Source organism: Penicillium bovifimosum, assembly GCF_028826915.1.
Source record: "Penicillium bovifimosum strain IBT 22155 chromosome Unknown utg000007l_segment0_segment0, whole genome shotgun sequence".
Taxonomy (NCBI): Eukaryota; Fungi; Ascomycota; class Eurotiomycetes; order Eurotiales; family Aspergillaceae; genus Penicillium; species Penicillium bovifimosum.
This window is the reverse complement of record NW_026622716.1, coordinates 485,938-501,920: the sequence shown is the minus strand read 5'-3', so window position 1 is coordinate 501,920 and position 15,983 is coordinate 485,938. Positions and strand designations below refer to the sequence as shown.

Here is a 15,983-nt window from a genome sequence, read left to right as displayed (position 1 = left end):
GGCTAAAAATTCAAGTCGTTTCGTCGTGATGCGTTAACCCGTCCATAAACATACTGTACAGAAGACCCTTCGCCATCATTTGCTCATTCCAAGCTGTTGCAGCAGCTTGGCCGTCTCCTCGGCGGAGTAGCCGAAGAAAACGGGGCCACTGAAGGTGACGTGGGAGGCATTCGAGAGCGCCGAGTGGAGGCTGGGTTTCGTGGGGTCCTCGCTCGCAGCAACTGCAGGGTTCGGAGTAATATGAGGAATATCTCCCCCTATGGCTGTTTGGTCCTTGGGCATGCCAGTCCAGAGCGGTGCAGGCTCTGTAGCTTCGGCCTTGGGTCTGTCGTGGCCAAATGGACAACCGGGTTTCTCTGCTCTGGCAGCCTTCTCGACCGGGGTCTGTTCAGCACTCGATGGCTTCTCCAACTCAGGTTCCGGTTCGGGGGCATCCGGCTTTGGTCGGTCGTGGCCAAATGGACAGCGGCCAGCGGGCTTGGTGGGGGGTTTGTCGGTTTGAGGTTCGGGAGAGGTAGGAATAGATGTCGCACCGGAGGGTGGCTCTGAGATGGGAGGTAGACTTGTAACGGGCACTGAGATGCCCCAGGGCCGACTTGGAGATTCACCCACGCGGACTTCACGGAGGGGACGGTCAAAGCGACCCTGGCGATCTTCATCATTATCATCGCCCTTACCGTCCTCGAGATCGGCGTCGGAGGTGACGGGGTCCACGTTCTCGGCCCATTTCTCAACACGTTGGGTAGAGGCAGAAGCAGAGGAGTGGCCTTCGCCGGTCTGTCGGTCTGGCAGGAAGGCTTGGTGCTTGACACCCAGGCCGGCGATCATACTGGTCAGGCCGCCGTACTTCGCGTCGAGTTGTCGCATGTCCTGTGGGTTTCGCTGGTAGCGCTTGACACAGATGGCATGGCTTCGTGGGATCTCATGTTTGTGTCGTTCGACGTAATCGGCTATTTCTTCGGGAGAGTGTTGGTTGAGGAATCGGATCGGGCATCGGGACACCGGGCATGCTCCTTTCGATGACGGAGCTGACGGGGCACGGTTGGATCGTAGTTCGTCTAGCTCGGCCTTGACAGGGTCGAGATTATCGTGGCCGCAGGTGGATTCGATGTGTATCTTCGCAGAGTTTTGCCCGCTGGGGGCTTCACTGCCAGTCTCGGTTTTCATGTTATTGGGTTTGGAGAAGGGACAGTGCAACTGCCCCTGGGTGCCATTCGTTGTGAAGTCCTTCTCCAGCGTGATTGCTGGAGCCGGTGCTTGCCCGATGCACGAGTTGGAGGATATTTGGGAAAGAGCGTCTGAAGAGCGGAGCAAGGACTTGCAGCCTTTTACCCCGTTCTTTATGGCCGAAAAGGTAATTTCGTCTACATTTTGATGTGCAACGAGTGTGTTTATTACATCCATAGAATTCAGCAGTTGCTCCTCCACGGGAGGTTTGCTGTGTACGAGGCCCTGACGGTATTCTTCTGTTTGCGCGAGCAGTTTCGATTGAATGTCCAATGCATGAGGTCTATCTTTGGGAGGCAGAATGTCTATCACTTCTGAATACTAAAGATGTAATGTTAGCAACAAGTTCATCTTCACATATGCATGAAATAGCAAGGCAATCATGGTCTCAATCAGATAATACATGTTAATCCGTCATTGTCACAAAAGAGTGACTCCTGATCTAGAGCTTTTCGTCGTCATGCGAGACCAAGATGCGAACGCAAGGGAAATGGAAAGGGTGTGTATTTACCTCCTTGTAGACATCATCCATGTGCTGGAACAGCTCATGGTGTCTGTGAGTCAGTCGGTACACGGTTAGTAGGAGAGCATCGAGGGCTGTGCCAACGGCCTCGAGCTGTTCACGGTGCAGATCTGGCTGCATTTCAGAGATCACGGCGGGTGACATAGGCAAATGTATTACAATGTGTCAGAAAGAATTCATCTGAGATGGAAGTGGCCTGTCGAGGCTCTCGAAGATCCAAGAGAGAGATGGGAAAGAGAAAAACCGGTCGCTTTATATGGGCCGACGGCGGAAAAACGGGAAGCGAGGTGGTCTGTGCGTGGTCATGTGAGAGGCTATTCCGTTTTAGGTGAGACATCATAGGCTCGGGAGATCGTCAATAGCTGCCAGCACCTCATGGAATTACACAGATGATATTGTCGACTCTTGAGCTCTTGAATCTTGTATCAATCAAGGTGTCTGAGACGTTGAGACGATGACTACATCCATCTACCTACCTCACGTATGGTCAATCGCTATGTACATGTAGGTGGTAATGAATCAAGGACATGCCGTTTCGTGGTTGCTTGATGATACAGCCACTGGTGTGGGAAAGGTTATTCTCCGGTGGAAATTGGAATTGGTGCCTAGTTGCCTAGCACATAAACTATCGGATTTCGTCATTTATCATGAACTGAGGCCAGTCGACTGCACTGCGGCATATATATATGTGATGACTATAACCCGCCAGTCGGTCTAATTCAATGAACACATATCGTCAGAACAAATATGGATTAAGTAGTTGATTTTGAATATCGACTCAGACCAATAATGAAATACATCCATGGATAATCACAACCAAATACACATTCTATAGTATCGACTCTGTACAGGTAACTACGCATTAGTAGTACATATTTGGCTTATGTAGCACTAATTGGCAGCCTCCTACAACAGCCCGGCCGGGCTAGCTCAATCGGTAGAGCGTAAGACTCTTAATCTTAAGGCTGCGGGTTCGACCCCCGCGTTCGGCTATTCCTAAAAACCAATCCTGAGATTTCTTTTTTTGCTTCTTGCCGTGTCATATCACATACTTATTTCCAGTGATCAGTTACCAATATTTCCCAACCTTCCCTATCGAACACAATCAGTGATCACCCCGCTACTGCGTACAATACGCTCGGACAAAACCCCACCATCTGCAGTTTATCCCAGCCACTGTGACGAGTTCAGATCACGTCGCCATATGAAACACTCCATTGGCCGAGGCTTGGTGTAATGTCCGTACGGTGTGTCAAAGCTGCAGGGCCATACGGCTCACATCCGTCGCAATGGTCTGATCCACCATCTGCACATGCTAACTATCATATCTGTCAAATGAGTCATTCATACGGAGTACCGTGTACACAGTACCTCTATCACGAACGGTTCTGGTTCTGGTTCCATCCCCGGTTAATGCTCCAAACTAAACCAAACCCCAGCTCATAGTCCAGGACGCCAAGTGCAACAATGCACACGGATGACGACCCGTATCAGTTTGCGACACGATCTGTTTGGCCCTGACGATTGCGAGGGGCTAAGCACTAGTTTTGTGGGCTACTGTCTATTGGGGTCAATATGCAGATCAAGACCGGGTTAGGCATGGACATACAGTCTTGATGTACTAGTAGGTACCGCAGTGATGTACACCGTAGTCTCCAACATTGTACTACATGTATAACATGTGGTTTACCGTCTTCTAGGAAAATATGCATTGCGTGACGCAGTAATTTATACAGTGGCGTGCCACTGGCGTTGGATATCTGACCGCTGATTGACCATAGGTCTCCGAGAGGTTTCCATGGGACTTGAGCGAGATGTATGTTAATAATATGCTTGAATGTACGCAATGAATAGGTATATAGAAAAAAAAATAAAGTAATTCCTCTTAAATATAAATAAAAAGGTACACACAAGTCCCGATCTAGACCTTGTGAGGGGCAAACCCCGTTTATCTTGCTTATCAAAACTCTGTAATTTTACCATTTTCCTATTTTCCCCCTCCAGATTTTTTTTGGTTTTTTTACTTCTTCTACCCAATTCCCCCTCTCTCCTCCCTCTTTCCTCTCACAATGTCCTCCTCTACTCTTCCAGATGCCTCCCAAGTCGGACTCCCCGCCTCCGATGCCGCCAGCGCCGCCGAACTCGCCAGTCTTAAGGTAAGACTGCGCGCCGCTCTGCGCCAATTCCCGGACTTCCCCTCTCCGGGAATTCTGTTCGAGGATATCCTGCCTATCTTCGCCGATCCTTCTTTGCACGAGGCGTTGATCCGCTCTCTGGAACTTCACATCACTGCCAATTACGGCGGCCAGAAGCCCGATGTCATTGTCGGCCTCGAGGCTCGTGGGTTCCTGATCGGACCCAGTCTGGCGTTGCGTCTGGGTGCTAGCTTCGTCCCCGTGCGCAAGCAGGGCAAGCTCCCCGGTCCTTGCGAGACCCAGGGCTATGAGAAGGAGTACGGTCAGGACTTCTTCCAGATGCAGGCTGATTCCATCAAGCCCGGCCAGAAGGTCCTTGTCATTGATGACATTATCGCTACCGGTATGTGGTTAGAATGATATGAATGATATCTACCATGCTAATATATATCTAGGTGGCTCTGCCAAGGCTGGTGGTGAGCTGATCCAAAAGATGGGCGGCGACCTGCTCGGCTTCATCTTCATTCTCGAGCTCGAGTTCCTTCACGGACGCGATAAGCTCCCCGCGCCTGTTTACACTCTCCTGTCTGGCCAGGCCTGATTGAAACACACACCGCTTCACCAAAAAAGAAAAGCATTTCTACTGCGACGATTTCAACCGATAATAATGACCCCATCCTCCAAAAGCCGACCATACCCGATCTTGCGGTGAAGCGTCTCACCCGCTCCTGGGCCGCCCTAAACTATCTCACTCGAGTGTCAAGTCTCGAGGATCGACGGACTATACTCGGGGACTCGTTTCGCTGGTCGACCACACCCGCCAGAATTGGCTGGCCCAGAGCTGCTTGAATAATATCCTCAATCAATAGATATATAGCTTGAATGCATTTTATACATGTATAGACTGACCAATCACGTTTACATGTGACTTAACAGGGTAGCTTGATAGCTACTGAACTTGACGTGACCCACGATGATATGCACTCTATATGATTTGACACCTACCATTCACATCTAAATCCAACCATCTCTCATCTATTCTGGTATAAATTTCCTCATAACCTGATCTACCCAGCTTCTAGGAACCCCCAACGCCACCGACTCCCGAATAGCCCGATTCATCCTAGCAATGTACTCAAACCTCGGCTCGGCAAGCCGAACACAATTCTCATCGACATAAACCAAAACCGGCACCGATCCACCATCTATCCCAAGACCCTCCCTAACCCCCTCAGCCCCATCCAACCACCTCACAACCTCCGCCTCAGAATACCACTTATTATAAGACCCATCCCCCTGCACCTTCGGCCTAACAGTTACCGGAACCCCACAATCCGGATCCGCATCCCCAGCAAGCCCATCAACACCCTCATAAGCATCCAAAATGAGCTCATCTTCCAGATCCATCTGGTAAAGCACACCATAGACGGCATCCTTGTCACCGGACACGGGAATCTCATGTGCTGTGTCTGAGTCTTGTGTTGGAACGCGCAAGCCGGAAGGTGAGAGGACGTTTGCGTAGCCGGCTTCGCAGATTAGCCAGCGCCATTTTGGGAGGGTTGCGATTGCTAGTGGGGTTGCGGAGTGGGTTGGGTTTATGCGGCAGCGGGATTTCATTTGTGTTGGGGAGAGGTTGGAGCCGTAGGCGAAGTAGAGGTGTTTTGCATAGGTTGGTGGTTTGGTTGGTGCGGGGATTGGGGTTTTGGTATGTTGTTCTGATGGTTGGAGGGTGGAGGAGAGAGTTGGGTCTGGACCTGGGCCTGCTGGGATTGAGTTGTTTTTAATGTGCATTTTGGGTTGATATTGGGAATAATTGAGGATATTGGAGGATGAGAGAAGAAGAGGAGAAGATGAAGAAGTAGAAGTGGAAGCATGGAGATTGGAGAAGCCAGTTAGGAAGCGGGGCTGACCCACGGTTGAGGCTGATATAATTCTAAACTTTATGCTAAAATTATCCATGTTGAGACTAGTAGAGTACACAGTAATATAGGAGAGTACTATTCATCTCGATAACCCTACATGTATACTACTCCAATATCATTATGAAAACTATCACAGGTCCAAAGCCCTAAGTTTCTGTATACCTTGCACACTTCCCTTTTATCCTCCGGAGCTTAGATCTCTCAACCTAATACTGAGAGTTCCAGCAGATACGCCTATGACTCAAGTATGTGTATACATTGCCGATTTGGGCTACGGAATTCATCTCGATGTAGAGTCGGAGCAGGTAGAGTCTAATCTCAAGGGATCCTCGACTCATTCACTTCATCTTTCCTTCATCCATATCTTACTCTGTATACTACACCTATCACTCTATACTATACTCACTATATCCACCCACCATTCGGCAAAGATCCGACAAAATGAAGCCCCTCCAAGTTCTACGCTCAGCCCTACACATACAACAAGGCCAAGCCAAACCAAAGCCAAAACCAAAGCTCAACAATGGCCGAATCCCCCACGAGATCCTGGACATGATCCAAGAATACCTCGATCTACCAGACCAAGTCTGCCTGGCTCTGACCTGCAGACATCTCTACCGCTACCTCGTCTCCTACCGAAAAGAGAGTGGCAGACTTCTTCTGAACTCCACCCTCCCAAGAAGAGATCGTTTCCCTCTCCGCTCAAACACCGACCTTGCCAACGACCCTCGCATCCAACTCCTCCACCAACTGGAAGACAAGTACTGGCAATACTGCATTGAATGCCAGACCCTTCACCGACGCTCAGTAAAGAAACAGTCTCACTGCTACAACGGTCTCAACATGCACAAACACTGCAATCCATCCACAGGCGCAGTTGATCTCTGTCCCTGTCTAAGCATAACACCCAACCACCGCCAGCTGGTAGCAGCATGCATTGAAGAGCGACTTGAGAAGGAGGTTACTAACCGAGTATTCCAAAGTGGTTTCTTTTATCGTGCACCCACCGAGGGCGACATCGTTCACCAGTGCACGGTAGATACATACCCTGGTGCTGAAATGGAGATCCTGACGGAACCGTACCTGGACACACCCGTCAGGCATCTGAGCCGCAGTATTATATCGATGTATGTGCAGAATACCTATGTGATCAACATCCAGGCTGAACTGTCTGAGGCATTGGGTTCGATTTGTCCAGAGGAAGAGCCTAATAAGTGGCTCAAGCAGTTCTTCAAGGAGGCTGGGCTGGAGTACTCTGCTTGGCATGGGAAGGTGAAGTCTGTGGCTGTGGCGCCGCGGTATGTGAAGATTGTCACGGATAGGGAGTTGGGGTGGAAGAGTTGGGGGATGTGGCAATGGGCACAGAATCGCAATGACCGTTGAGCGGGGTCAGTTCATTTGAGAGTTGTTTATAGGCGTCTGCTTTCAGCCCTAACTAGTCTGGATTTGTTTGTTTGTTCTTGATTTGTGTTTTATCAAGTATGCGGAACAGTGTATTGTCTTTGATATCTTGTGAGCAAGATTTGTTGCCAGGTTGTGCTATTGCGTATTATCAGATGTTTTATGGTAATGATGTTTGTCTGCACCTTATGTATTGTGATCAAATGAAACAAACTTGTTATCAGATGAAACACTTCTTGAACCAGTTGATAGGGCTTGACTATATTCAAGTCTAAACCTTTGTGCAGTTATGTACAAACCATATGAAGATCTTTCCAAAGGGTATATCTGAGTTCAAACAATGTGTAGATTCGTAATGGGGACACCACGCGAGCGCATGCTGTACCGTCTCTTGATACCAATACTGCTTGCATGGCGTAGGAGTTCGTATGTTTCATCTCCGCCACCGACCATGACCATGCTGATGAGGTAGTTGCGCGGGATACCGCTGGGGGTCATTTGGGCTTCATCGAGATGAGGACGGACGAGACTAGACTCAGCACGGACAGCAGCGATGGCCGAACCAGACCCGCCAGCCATTGATCCTTTCTGCTGGTTGAAGCCGGGCATGTCGTCGTAAGAGACTACGACGATCATCTTCAGCGCAGATCGCGTGGGTCGATAGGCAGGGATATTGCGGAGCTTTTCAGAGAAAGTGCAGCCACCGCGTTTGATAACGAGGACTTCGTGATTATGGGCAACCTCGCGCAGGATTCGCTCGTTACATAGCTCGCCGGCGAAATATATACTGGACCACGAGAGGCGGGTTGTGGATGGATTGCCGAATAAGGAGGCGATGACCGCATCCTCAACATCCGGCAATGGGCTGGACCCAATGCCTGTAGAGATAGCAGCGGGGAGAGTCAGTCTGAGCGGGGCAGGTTCGACCGGCGGGTCGCGAAGCAAAGACGAGACCGAGTTCATCAGAGATGATAGCACGGCTTTCACAGTTGAGTCTGGCGAGTCGACGATGGCGGCATCGTCGACAGAAGAGGCGCTGTGGGCTCCGAGATGGGCTGGGGGTGGATTATCCGTTTCAGGTTGTTCATCTCCTGGAGGAGCCGAACCATTACGTCGGCGAGAGGGTTCTGGGAGAACGTCAATGACGAGGTCAAGCATGGCATTGTCGCGAACCCGGGTGAAGTTTGGATCATATGGGTCGACGACATCAAAGGTGATCTGGCGAGAGAGATATACCTTCTCATCTTTTCCCAACGGCACATTGTTGATCACCTGCACCCGGTACCCGTCTTCCTCTCCTGCCATGGCAGTCGGGTCTTCCAGCCGTACATCCTGAACCATACTCAGTCGCAGTCCTCCGATTGTCTTCACAATGACTCCGTCTCGGACACGCTCCAGTGCACCGGGTCCCAGGTTTACACCGCCTGGAAGTGATGGGAATGAGATGTCGAGCGTGGGCCGGACGGCCATAGGGGCACTGATCGCGTCGAATGGGACGAGCTGGGGAGGCAGCGTCCAGGGGTAGAATGTGTAATTAGTTGGCGAGGAGAGGTCGGACACAAAGACACTCTGATGTCCAGGCGAGTTCTCCAAAATTGGACCCTCGGCTCCTCGATCGGGCATCAAATCCAAGCGAGCCAGAGTGGCGGCATGGAAGATGTCTGAACGTGATGCGGTGGAAGACACACCAAAGAACGGAGAGGGGATAATTTGGCAGACTCCACCGGCGACGTCCTGGTCTCGGGACGGGGTTTGCTGCCGAGGAGGCGGGGATGCCGCCCTCTTCGGGATGATGAGAGGATGTCCTTCGGTGTTGAAGACCCAGGGGGCATCAATCTTGTTCAGCGGGTGATCCCGATCGAACAGCAGATAAAGGTATTTGGCTGTCTCGCCGATGAAAAAGCTCTCCATTCGGTCAATGAGCTCGCCAGTCAGAACGTTTCGAATGCCAGCCCAGCCACACTTGGTCCAGCAACGCCGCTTGAGATCGCTGAGAACCATCTCTCCGACATGAAGATACCATGGATCCTGCGTCGCCCGGTAAATATAGTAGTTGGACTCGATGAACTCGGGTCGACCGCCGTACCACGGCATCCCATTATCAATATCACCAGTAGCGACGTTCCATCGCTCAGGAATACCCGAGTAGCGTGTCCAGATAGCGGTAGTCAGCAGATGTATCTGGATAGCTTCATCCAGCTTACCATCCAGGGCGAGGACCCCCGGATAAAATGCGCTTAGACTATCGATCCAGAAAGCTCGCGTGGCACCGGTGAGCACATCTCCTACAATGAGATGGGGGTGCTGATACCCTTCGCCTCGGAACAGGTGCCGATTAATCGCAGTATGCGATTCCTCCCAAACCTGTCGGAAGGCCTCAGCGGTATGCTGGTACTCCGTCAGAGGAGCATAGTATGAGTCCAACGCTGCCCAGGGGCTCTCGGGGTCGAAGGGCAGGCGCTCTCCCTCGGACAAGAGTACGTGGGCTTTGACGGCATACTCATAGAAGCTGTCAATACCCGCACCAATCTGTTGACGATTAGTTCATGCCTATACCTCAAAACAGAAGCCCTGCTTACTCCGCTCCATGGCCCCACCCATTTCCCCGACTCCACATCAATGCCAAACCCAAGCAGGCCGATGTCACTCCGGCGGTTCCAGACTGCCCAGAACGCCCTCTTGCCAAGGTCTTCATACCGTCCATCGCCGGTGAGCCGGCTCAGAACGGTCAGTTCGAGGACTAGACTGCCCGCGCCGGCGCTACAAGTCTCAGCGGGTTCAGAAGACTCAGTTGACTTGGTTTTCCTCTTTCCACCGGCATCTCCTACGTTGCGATTCAGAGGGGCATTTTCGTAGAACGGTATTCCGTGGCGCAGATTGACTCGGGGGTAGGGAAGGCCCGTTTTCGTATAAAATGCTGGGAGCAACCGGTGCGCTAAATCCACAGCCAGTCGAAGAAGTTGCCCGTCGTAGACAAAGCCATTCTCCCATTGGATGCCATGGTCCCTTTCCCCAAAGCCTGTTTTATCCCACGCGCTTGCAAAAGCAGCATCCCGTTCTGATGGCTCGTAACCGGTGATCGGTAGCTCACCGACGGCGAAAAGGTGAGCGCTGAGCAATCCCCCTAGAAGATGTTAGCAGCGGTACGGAAGACGCGCTCGCCATAAAGGGGACTAGAACATACCCAGTCCTCGAATCACAGTCTCGAATAATTGCACCTTGCTATCCAAATCGAAGCCCCTCGACCTCTCACCCTGACCAGCAGGGCCGTCCGAGCCATCCCCATACAGCCTAACAAAGCCCTCGACACCATCTTGAAAATGCGCCAAAGCTCGCTCGCCGCTGTCCGGACTTGACGACAAGATCGCCAGCGTCGACAAGCTGTCAATCAAGGTCAAGGAATAATTCCCAAGCACATCGTTATTTTCCGGGTTCTTCTCGTCGCGAACAAGTGGGCCGCAGGTCAGCGCGCGCAATTCGTCTTCGGGGAACGCGTATTGGAGGTAGTTGTCGAAGCCGTGAAAGAACATGCGCTCAGTTTCTTGTCTGTTGGGCGGGTTTAGTTAATCGAAAGACTCTCTAATATAGAGATAGCAGCTTACCTCAATTCCCGCACCTGGCTGTCTCGCATACCGTGGGCGACAGTGAGCCAAAGTGACAGGAGAACGGCCCAGACCACCATCATCCAGGCGGAGCGGATGAACATCTGTCTCCGTCTGCGCTTCACGGAACATATGTAGACACTGGGGTCATGGATGGGCGCCGAATGGGCTGTGGACCTGTAATGAGGTTAAATAAACAACTTCCGGGAGGGGATTCGGCCAGATAAGCCACTGGGGAATCTTTTGCCTGATTGCATCACCCACTATACATATACACTAACTTACATGTTGAACTTATTACTGTGCATTTACTAGGTATGGATTACTGTGTAATGAAACTCCTCAGCAATTTGCAGGGTTTATATAGTACTGTGTAGCAAATATCGACGTTATGCATATCGTTTGAGCATTTTCAATCCCATGGCAGCTTCTTCCATAAGACCTCATACCTCTGTACGCGGTAAATAGATAGAGGAGTCTCTGTTAGTGTTGTCACAGAGCCCCTATATTTCACTCTCGGAGTCTCAGCCAGAAATGACAAGCACAGAGTTACCTAGATCGTATGCCGGCGGTGATCCTGCAGGGGGATAGATGCCGGCAACAAGTCGATCGCTGCCACCCAAAGAAATAGATCAAAAGAGACACGAGCAAGATTGCTGTTGATTGATTCTTAGTATACAATAGATTCGGATGTGTAGAGCCAGCCACAGGCCCTATCTCCGCCGGGCAGGATGATCTGGCCAGCTCATCTCTCGCTAAGATTCCCCTTTCCCAGTTCGAGATACTGGAGGATGGAGGTATGTCAGGATGTTTGAAAAAATGAATTTGACGCCCGCTTATATTCATTAAACATTATTATCGCTTATGCTTATCTGCCCAGCTCCCCAAGCATCATATTTCGGTCAGATGAGCAAGAAACGACTGTGAGAATATCAGAGACAGCTTTTGCATACAAACGGGGAATATACTCACTAATTGGCTCATCGTTAGGGGAAAAGCGCACGTCGTTGACAGTGCCCTTATGCCCTGGAAGCTTGTACAGCAGCTTTCCTGTTTTGGCATCCCACACAACCACAGTTTGATCACCGCTACCTGCGGCGATCCTCTCACCCTTCGGATCCCAGCTAGCCCGGATGAGGTTTTTCTCCAGCCCAACAGGAGCACCGTCGTAAGTCTTGACTTGCCGGTTGGTTGGGGCGAAGGGACGAATGTCCCACGTGCGAACAGTAGAGTCGTGAGAGTTTGACAGCAAAGTCTGTGAGTCTGGGGAGATCTGTAGCGATGTGATGGTATCTGTATGCCCGGTCATGGAATAGACAATAGCCTTCTTCCGAATGTCCCAAGCATGAATCGTGTTATCAATACCTCCGCTGTAGATCTCGTTGCCTGCCTCGGACAGTGCCACCGCGGTGATAGGAAGCTCGGTCTGAAGGTAATCTAGAGCATCCTTCTGCCGAGGATCCCAAATACCAACGCATCCATCATCACTACCACTAACCAGAAGCTCCTGTCCTCTTTTGCTGATGTCAAGGCAGTTAATGATTTCCTCGTGGCCCACGTGACGGCGTACTCGTTCTCCAGTCTCGACATCCCAGCTTCCCAGTGTCATATCCGCGGATGCCGAGAACAGTGCCCGTGAATCGCGTGACCATTGAAGATCCAACACAGCTCCCCGATGACCTGTCAGCTGGCCATAGTTTTCGCATTGCCCGTATGTATTCCAAAGTACTAATTAGATAGTCTCGATCAGTAAAGATATTCAGCTGGCGCATTTCCAGATCAGGATGACATACAAATGGAACGATCCATTGAGCCGGATGCAATATGCTGTGCGGTAGGGTCGAATCGAACTGCGAAGACTTCCCCAGAGTGGCCTGGCAGGTCCCTTCTGTTAGCGCGTGTAAACTGACAAGTCGGCGACAATATCTCACCCGTGAGCTCCATTATAGGAGCATCTAGACCACTTGTGCGAGGGACCTGTATCCTAATGTTAGCGCACTGTCCTTTCCACATCTCTCTCATTTACGAGGACAAATATGCATACCGACTGAATAAGAGCTCCATTTTGGGAGGAACCCTTCACGAGTTCAGTTCCTGCGGGTTCAACGGCCTTATTCCGCTTGACCACGAGCTGTTGAGAGGTCCCAAATGCCTCTGGGGCAGGTCGCTTTTCACCAGACATTGTCACGAGAAGCGCTGCAGTGAGCCTGAGGGGATAAAGCAATTGGCTGGTGAGCAATTGCGACTTGTAGCAGACGTAGTGGAGAGCAAAAGTTCCAGTCGAGAAGCTGCGGGAAGAACGATAATCCCACCTCGACTCCCTCGGCGGTGAGCGGACTATGTACGGACTGCCAGAGGGACCATGTGAACCTTGATCTTGAATATTGCCCGGCAGAAAGCTATCTAGTCCTTCACCCCACATACACACAGGAGTAGTATTCTACAGTAGCCAACACAGCTATTAAAGATAATCTCAATTGCTAGCTTTGGAGTGAAGACCAGGAGCTGGGAAGGTCCAGAAGTGGTCACGACGAGGAGTGCCTACAAATTCAAGAGAGAATCAGAGAATTGCTGTATCTATTGAAGCTTGACTGATAGCCTCTTGCTAAGGATACACTCATATCCGACTTGCCCAAGTCCAACGAAGGAGTGAAGAGCCTGGGAGCCAGATAGAAAGCGTGGGACGTATGAGAGTACACATCTATATCAGGTTGACACATATTTCAAGCCTATGCCTGTACTGTGTAGGTATCAATAGATGAGGCGGAGATAAGGGCGGTAGGTCAGATTAACCAATATGGTTTAAGCTTAGCGTGGTCGTTCTCGTCCTCCGTAGCACAAGTTGTGTACGATGGACAATCAGCAACTCCAACAATTACAGCCTCCCCCACAATCAATCACCCCGATCAACAGTCGAACCATCATACCTACCAGTGCTTCCCTGGCGTTACTCACTTTGATCGGTCATCAATCAAAGTTGCTAGGACACAGTACTAAAGATGTCGTCCACGAAGACCTCAAGAATAGGAGAAGAGTAGGTGGACTCCGATGCCCCATCAAGTGGTCGTTTCGCTCATTAATGACTTTTGTACAGAATATGGAAGTCAGTAAGCCCCAGTGTCCTCCTCCATGGATTCATAAATGATGAACCAATTGGCCTCGCCCTGCCACTATCGAACGCAACTGATCGGCTTTATCCACATGCGCAGAACAAGAGTCGATAAAGTCAACGCGGAGCTGGTCACATTAACCTACGGAACACTTGTTGCACAATTATGCCAGGACTACGATAGCAACTATCAGGATGTCAACAAGCAGTTGGACAAGATGGGATACAATATCGGAATGCGACTCATAGAAGACTTCCTGGCCAAGTCAGGCGTTGGCCGATGCGCCAACTTCCGGGAGACAGCTGATATGATTGCGAAGGTGGGAGCTACTATGACAGAATGGAGACAAGAGAGCTATGGCCACTGACATAGCGCAGGTTGGCTTTAAGATCTTCCTGAACGTCACACCCACGGTCACGAATTGGACGAGTGACAACACCCAATTCTCGCTTATCTTTGAAGAGAACCCTTTGGCGGACTTTGTAGAACTTCCAGATGATGGGCGGGCTCAGGATGAGCTCTGGTTCTCCAATATTCTGTGTGGCGTCCTCCGGGGCTCTCTGGAGATGGTAAGTCGCTGTGCTAGTCAATTGGATGAGATCTTGGATGAGATTCTCTATGATAAGACCGGGCACTGACCCGAATCCCAGGTACAAATGCAGATCGAGGCACACTTCGTCAGTGATGTACTGCGCGGCGATGACACCACGGAGATGCGGGTCTCGCTTGTACGATACATTGAGGATGAGATGCCGCCCGAGGAAGAATAATCGCGGGAGCTTGTGCATTTACACTACTTCATTGGGCGTTCTGGGGTATCGTTAGTTCTGATTTCAGGGGTCCGGGTCTATTACTTTTCCTGGGCTGTGGCTGCTTCCAATCACTTTGTACATCTGTCTTCTCGCGATTAGGCTTTATGATGTATCTCGCACTCTTCGCGATTCATCACTACCATAGTGGACCTATGAATATTTCAATATTCTATTGTAGCTTCCAATCCAGGACCAGAATCAATGCAAGGTTTGGGGCCCAAGTCACGATCGGTCCATAGAGATCGCATGATCTCCTTTTTATACGTGTCCGCCGTAGATCTTCGGTGAATCTGCCGCTCAGGAGCTTGAATTGTATGGTGATAACCATACCTGTATTGTATTGTGATTCTGCAGTTCTGTCAAGTATATAATGGCTGTCAGACACTCTAAATAGCGGTCAACAGAACCCCCAAGTCGGTGTATTTGTACAGTAATGTATTTTACAAACGACGAGCTATACTGGCCCTGTACCACTATCTCCGCCCCTCAACTCTTTACAGGTCGAATTTCCTTTCCATCCTTTCTTCAACCTCTTCGGAAGAAAGATTCTGTTAACTGTTCCCACTACTACTGATCTATCTATCAATCTGTCTGATCTTCTCAATTGCTCGATCTTCACCAGATTGCAATCTTCATGGTGGTCGCATAGTGGCTTACCCTACTTTTTAAACTCCCGCTGGGATCCATCGTAGGGCCCATCAGGTATCACATCACCCTTCTGACTTTCTTATTCGCTTTCTTCTCATTTTTGTTTAAACCACCCTTACTTCACTTTTTTACTATCATATTCGTCTGCGTGATCCACTGACATCGGTTTTCTTTTGGTAACAGACCGCAAATCCAACGGTTATCAGATCGGTGCATTCCCAGAAATACGCCTGACGGCGCCATCCCCAGCCCCGAGCTCCGTCCAAGTTGATCCGCTCCGAACAAGCGATTCTCCCGCAGAGCGCAGCGCCTGTCGCTGTACGTCCCCCCCGGCTCTACTTCACTACTGAACCCGTCTCCCTTCCCACTTGTGAGATCCACATCTCCTTGTCTCCCCTTTCCTACTCCTAATCTGTTCTTTTTTTTGTTTCTTGTCTTTCGGTTCTTCTGCTTCATTATACACGGGTTTGGTGCTCCTCCCGTCCGCGATTCTGCCCGGATCGGGTGACTGGCGCCGCCCCCCATATCTACCACCTCACCTGTGCGCTTTTCCCGCCTCCTTGTACCTCCGTTGTTGCCCACTTCATATATACCGCGCACTTA

The 15,983-nt window shown here is 50.5% G+C and overlaps 7 protein-coding genes across 7 annotated transcripts; 3 read left to right on the top strand and 4 right to left on the bottom strand.

The window, feature by feature from the left end:
- Positions 1 to 75: 75 nt before the first annotated feature.
- On the bottom strand, positions 76 to 1,894 carry N7515_009118 (uncharacterized protein; the record flags this gene model as incomplete). Its single annotated transcript, XM_056669862.1, has 2 exons — positions 76 to 1,548; positions 1,739 to 1,894. The coding sequence occupies 2 exons, from the start codon at positions 1,892 to 1,894 to the stop codon at positions 76 to 78; spliced, it is 1,629 nt and encodes a 542-aa protein (XP_056517661.1).
- Positions 1,895 to 3,819: 1,925 nt separating this feature from the next.
- Positions 3,820 to 4,486, top strand: N7515_009117 (adenine phosphoribosyltransferase APT1; the record flags this gene model as incomplete). Its single annotated transcript, XM_056669861.1, has 2 exons — positions 3,820 to 4,288; positions 4,341 to 4,486. 2 exons carry the CDS (start codon positions 3,820 to 3,822, stop codon positions 4,484 to 4,486), a joined length of 615 nt encoding a protein of 204 aa, XP_056517660.1.
- Positions 4,487 to 4,920: 434 nt separating this feature from the next.
- On the bottom strand, positions 4,921 to 5,676 carry N7515_009116 (gamma-glutamylcyclotransferase family protein; the record flags this gene model as incomplete). Its single annotated transcript, XM_056669860.1, has 1 exon — positions 4,921 to 5,676. One exon carries the CDS (start codon positions 5,674 to 5,676, stop codon positions 4,921 to 4,923), a length of 756 nt encoding a protein of 251 aa, XP_056517659.1.
- A 572-nt stretch (positions 5,677 to 6,248) lies between these two features.
- On the top strand, positions 6,249 to 7,190 carry N7515_009115 (uncharacterized protein; the record flags this gene model as incomplete). Its single annotated transcript, XM_056669859.1, has 1 exon — positions 6,249 to 7,190. The coding sequence occupies one exon, from the start codon at positions 6,249 to 6,251 to the stop codon at positions 7,188 to 7,190; it is 942 nt and encodes a 313-aa protein (XP_056517658.1).
- A 351-nt stretch (positions 7,191 to 7,541) lies between these two features.
- N7515_009114 (glycoside hydrolase family 47 protein) lies at positions 7,542 to 10,986 on the bottom strand (the record flags this gene model as incomplete). The annotated part of the gene is made up of 4 exons (XM_056669858.1): positions 7,542 to 9,737; positions 9,788 to 10,332; positions 10,393 to 10,754; positions 10,811 to 10,986. Coding segments are annotated over 4 exons (3,279 nt in total), but the record flags the coding sequence as incomplete, so codon positions are not given.
- Positions 10,987 to 11,678: 692 nt separating this feature from the next.
- N7515_009113 (WD40 repeat domain-containing protein) lies at positions 11,679 to 13,232 on the bottom strand (the record flags this gene model as incomplete). The annotated part of the gene is made up of 3 exons (XM_056669857.1): positions 11,679 to 12,538; positions 12,604 to 12,787; positions 12,855 to 13,232. 3 exons carry the CDS (start codon positions 13,230 to 13,232, stop codon positions 11,679 to 11,681), a joined length of 1,422 nt encoding a protein of 473 aa, XP_056517656.1.
- Positions 13,233 to 13,954: 722 nt separating this feature from the next.
- N7515_009112 (TRAPP complex core subunit BET3) lies at positions 13,955 to 14,690 on the top strand (the record flags this gene model as incomplete). Its single annotated transcript, XM_056669856.1, has 3 exons — positions 13,955 to 14,239; positions 14,298 to 14,489; positions 14,571 to 14,690. The coding sequence occupies 3 exons, from the start codon at positions 13,955 to 13,957 to the stop codon at positions 14,688 to 14,690; spliced, it is 597 nt and encodes a 198-aa protein (XP_056517655.1).
- Between the last annotated feature and the right edge of the window lie 1,293 nt (positions 14,691 to 15,983).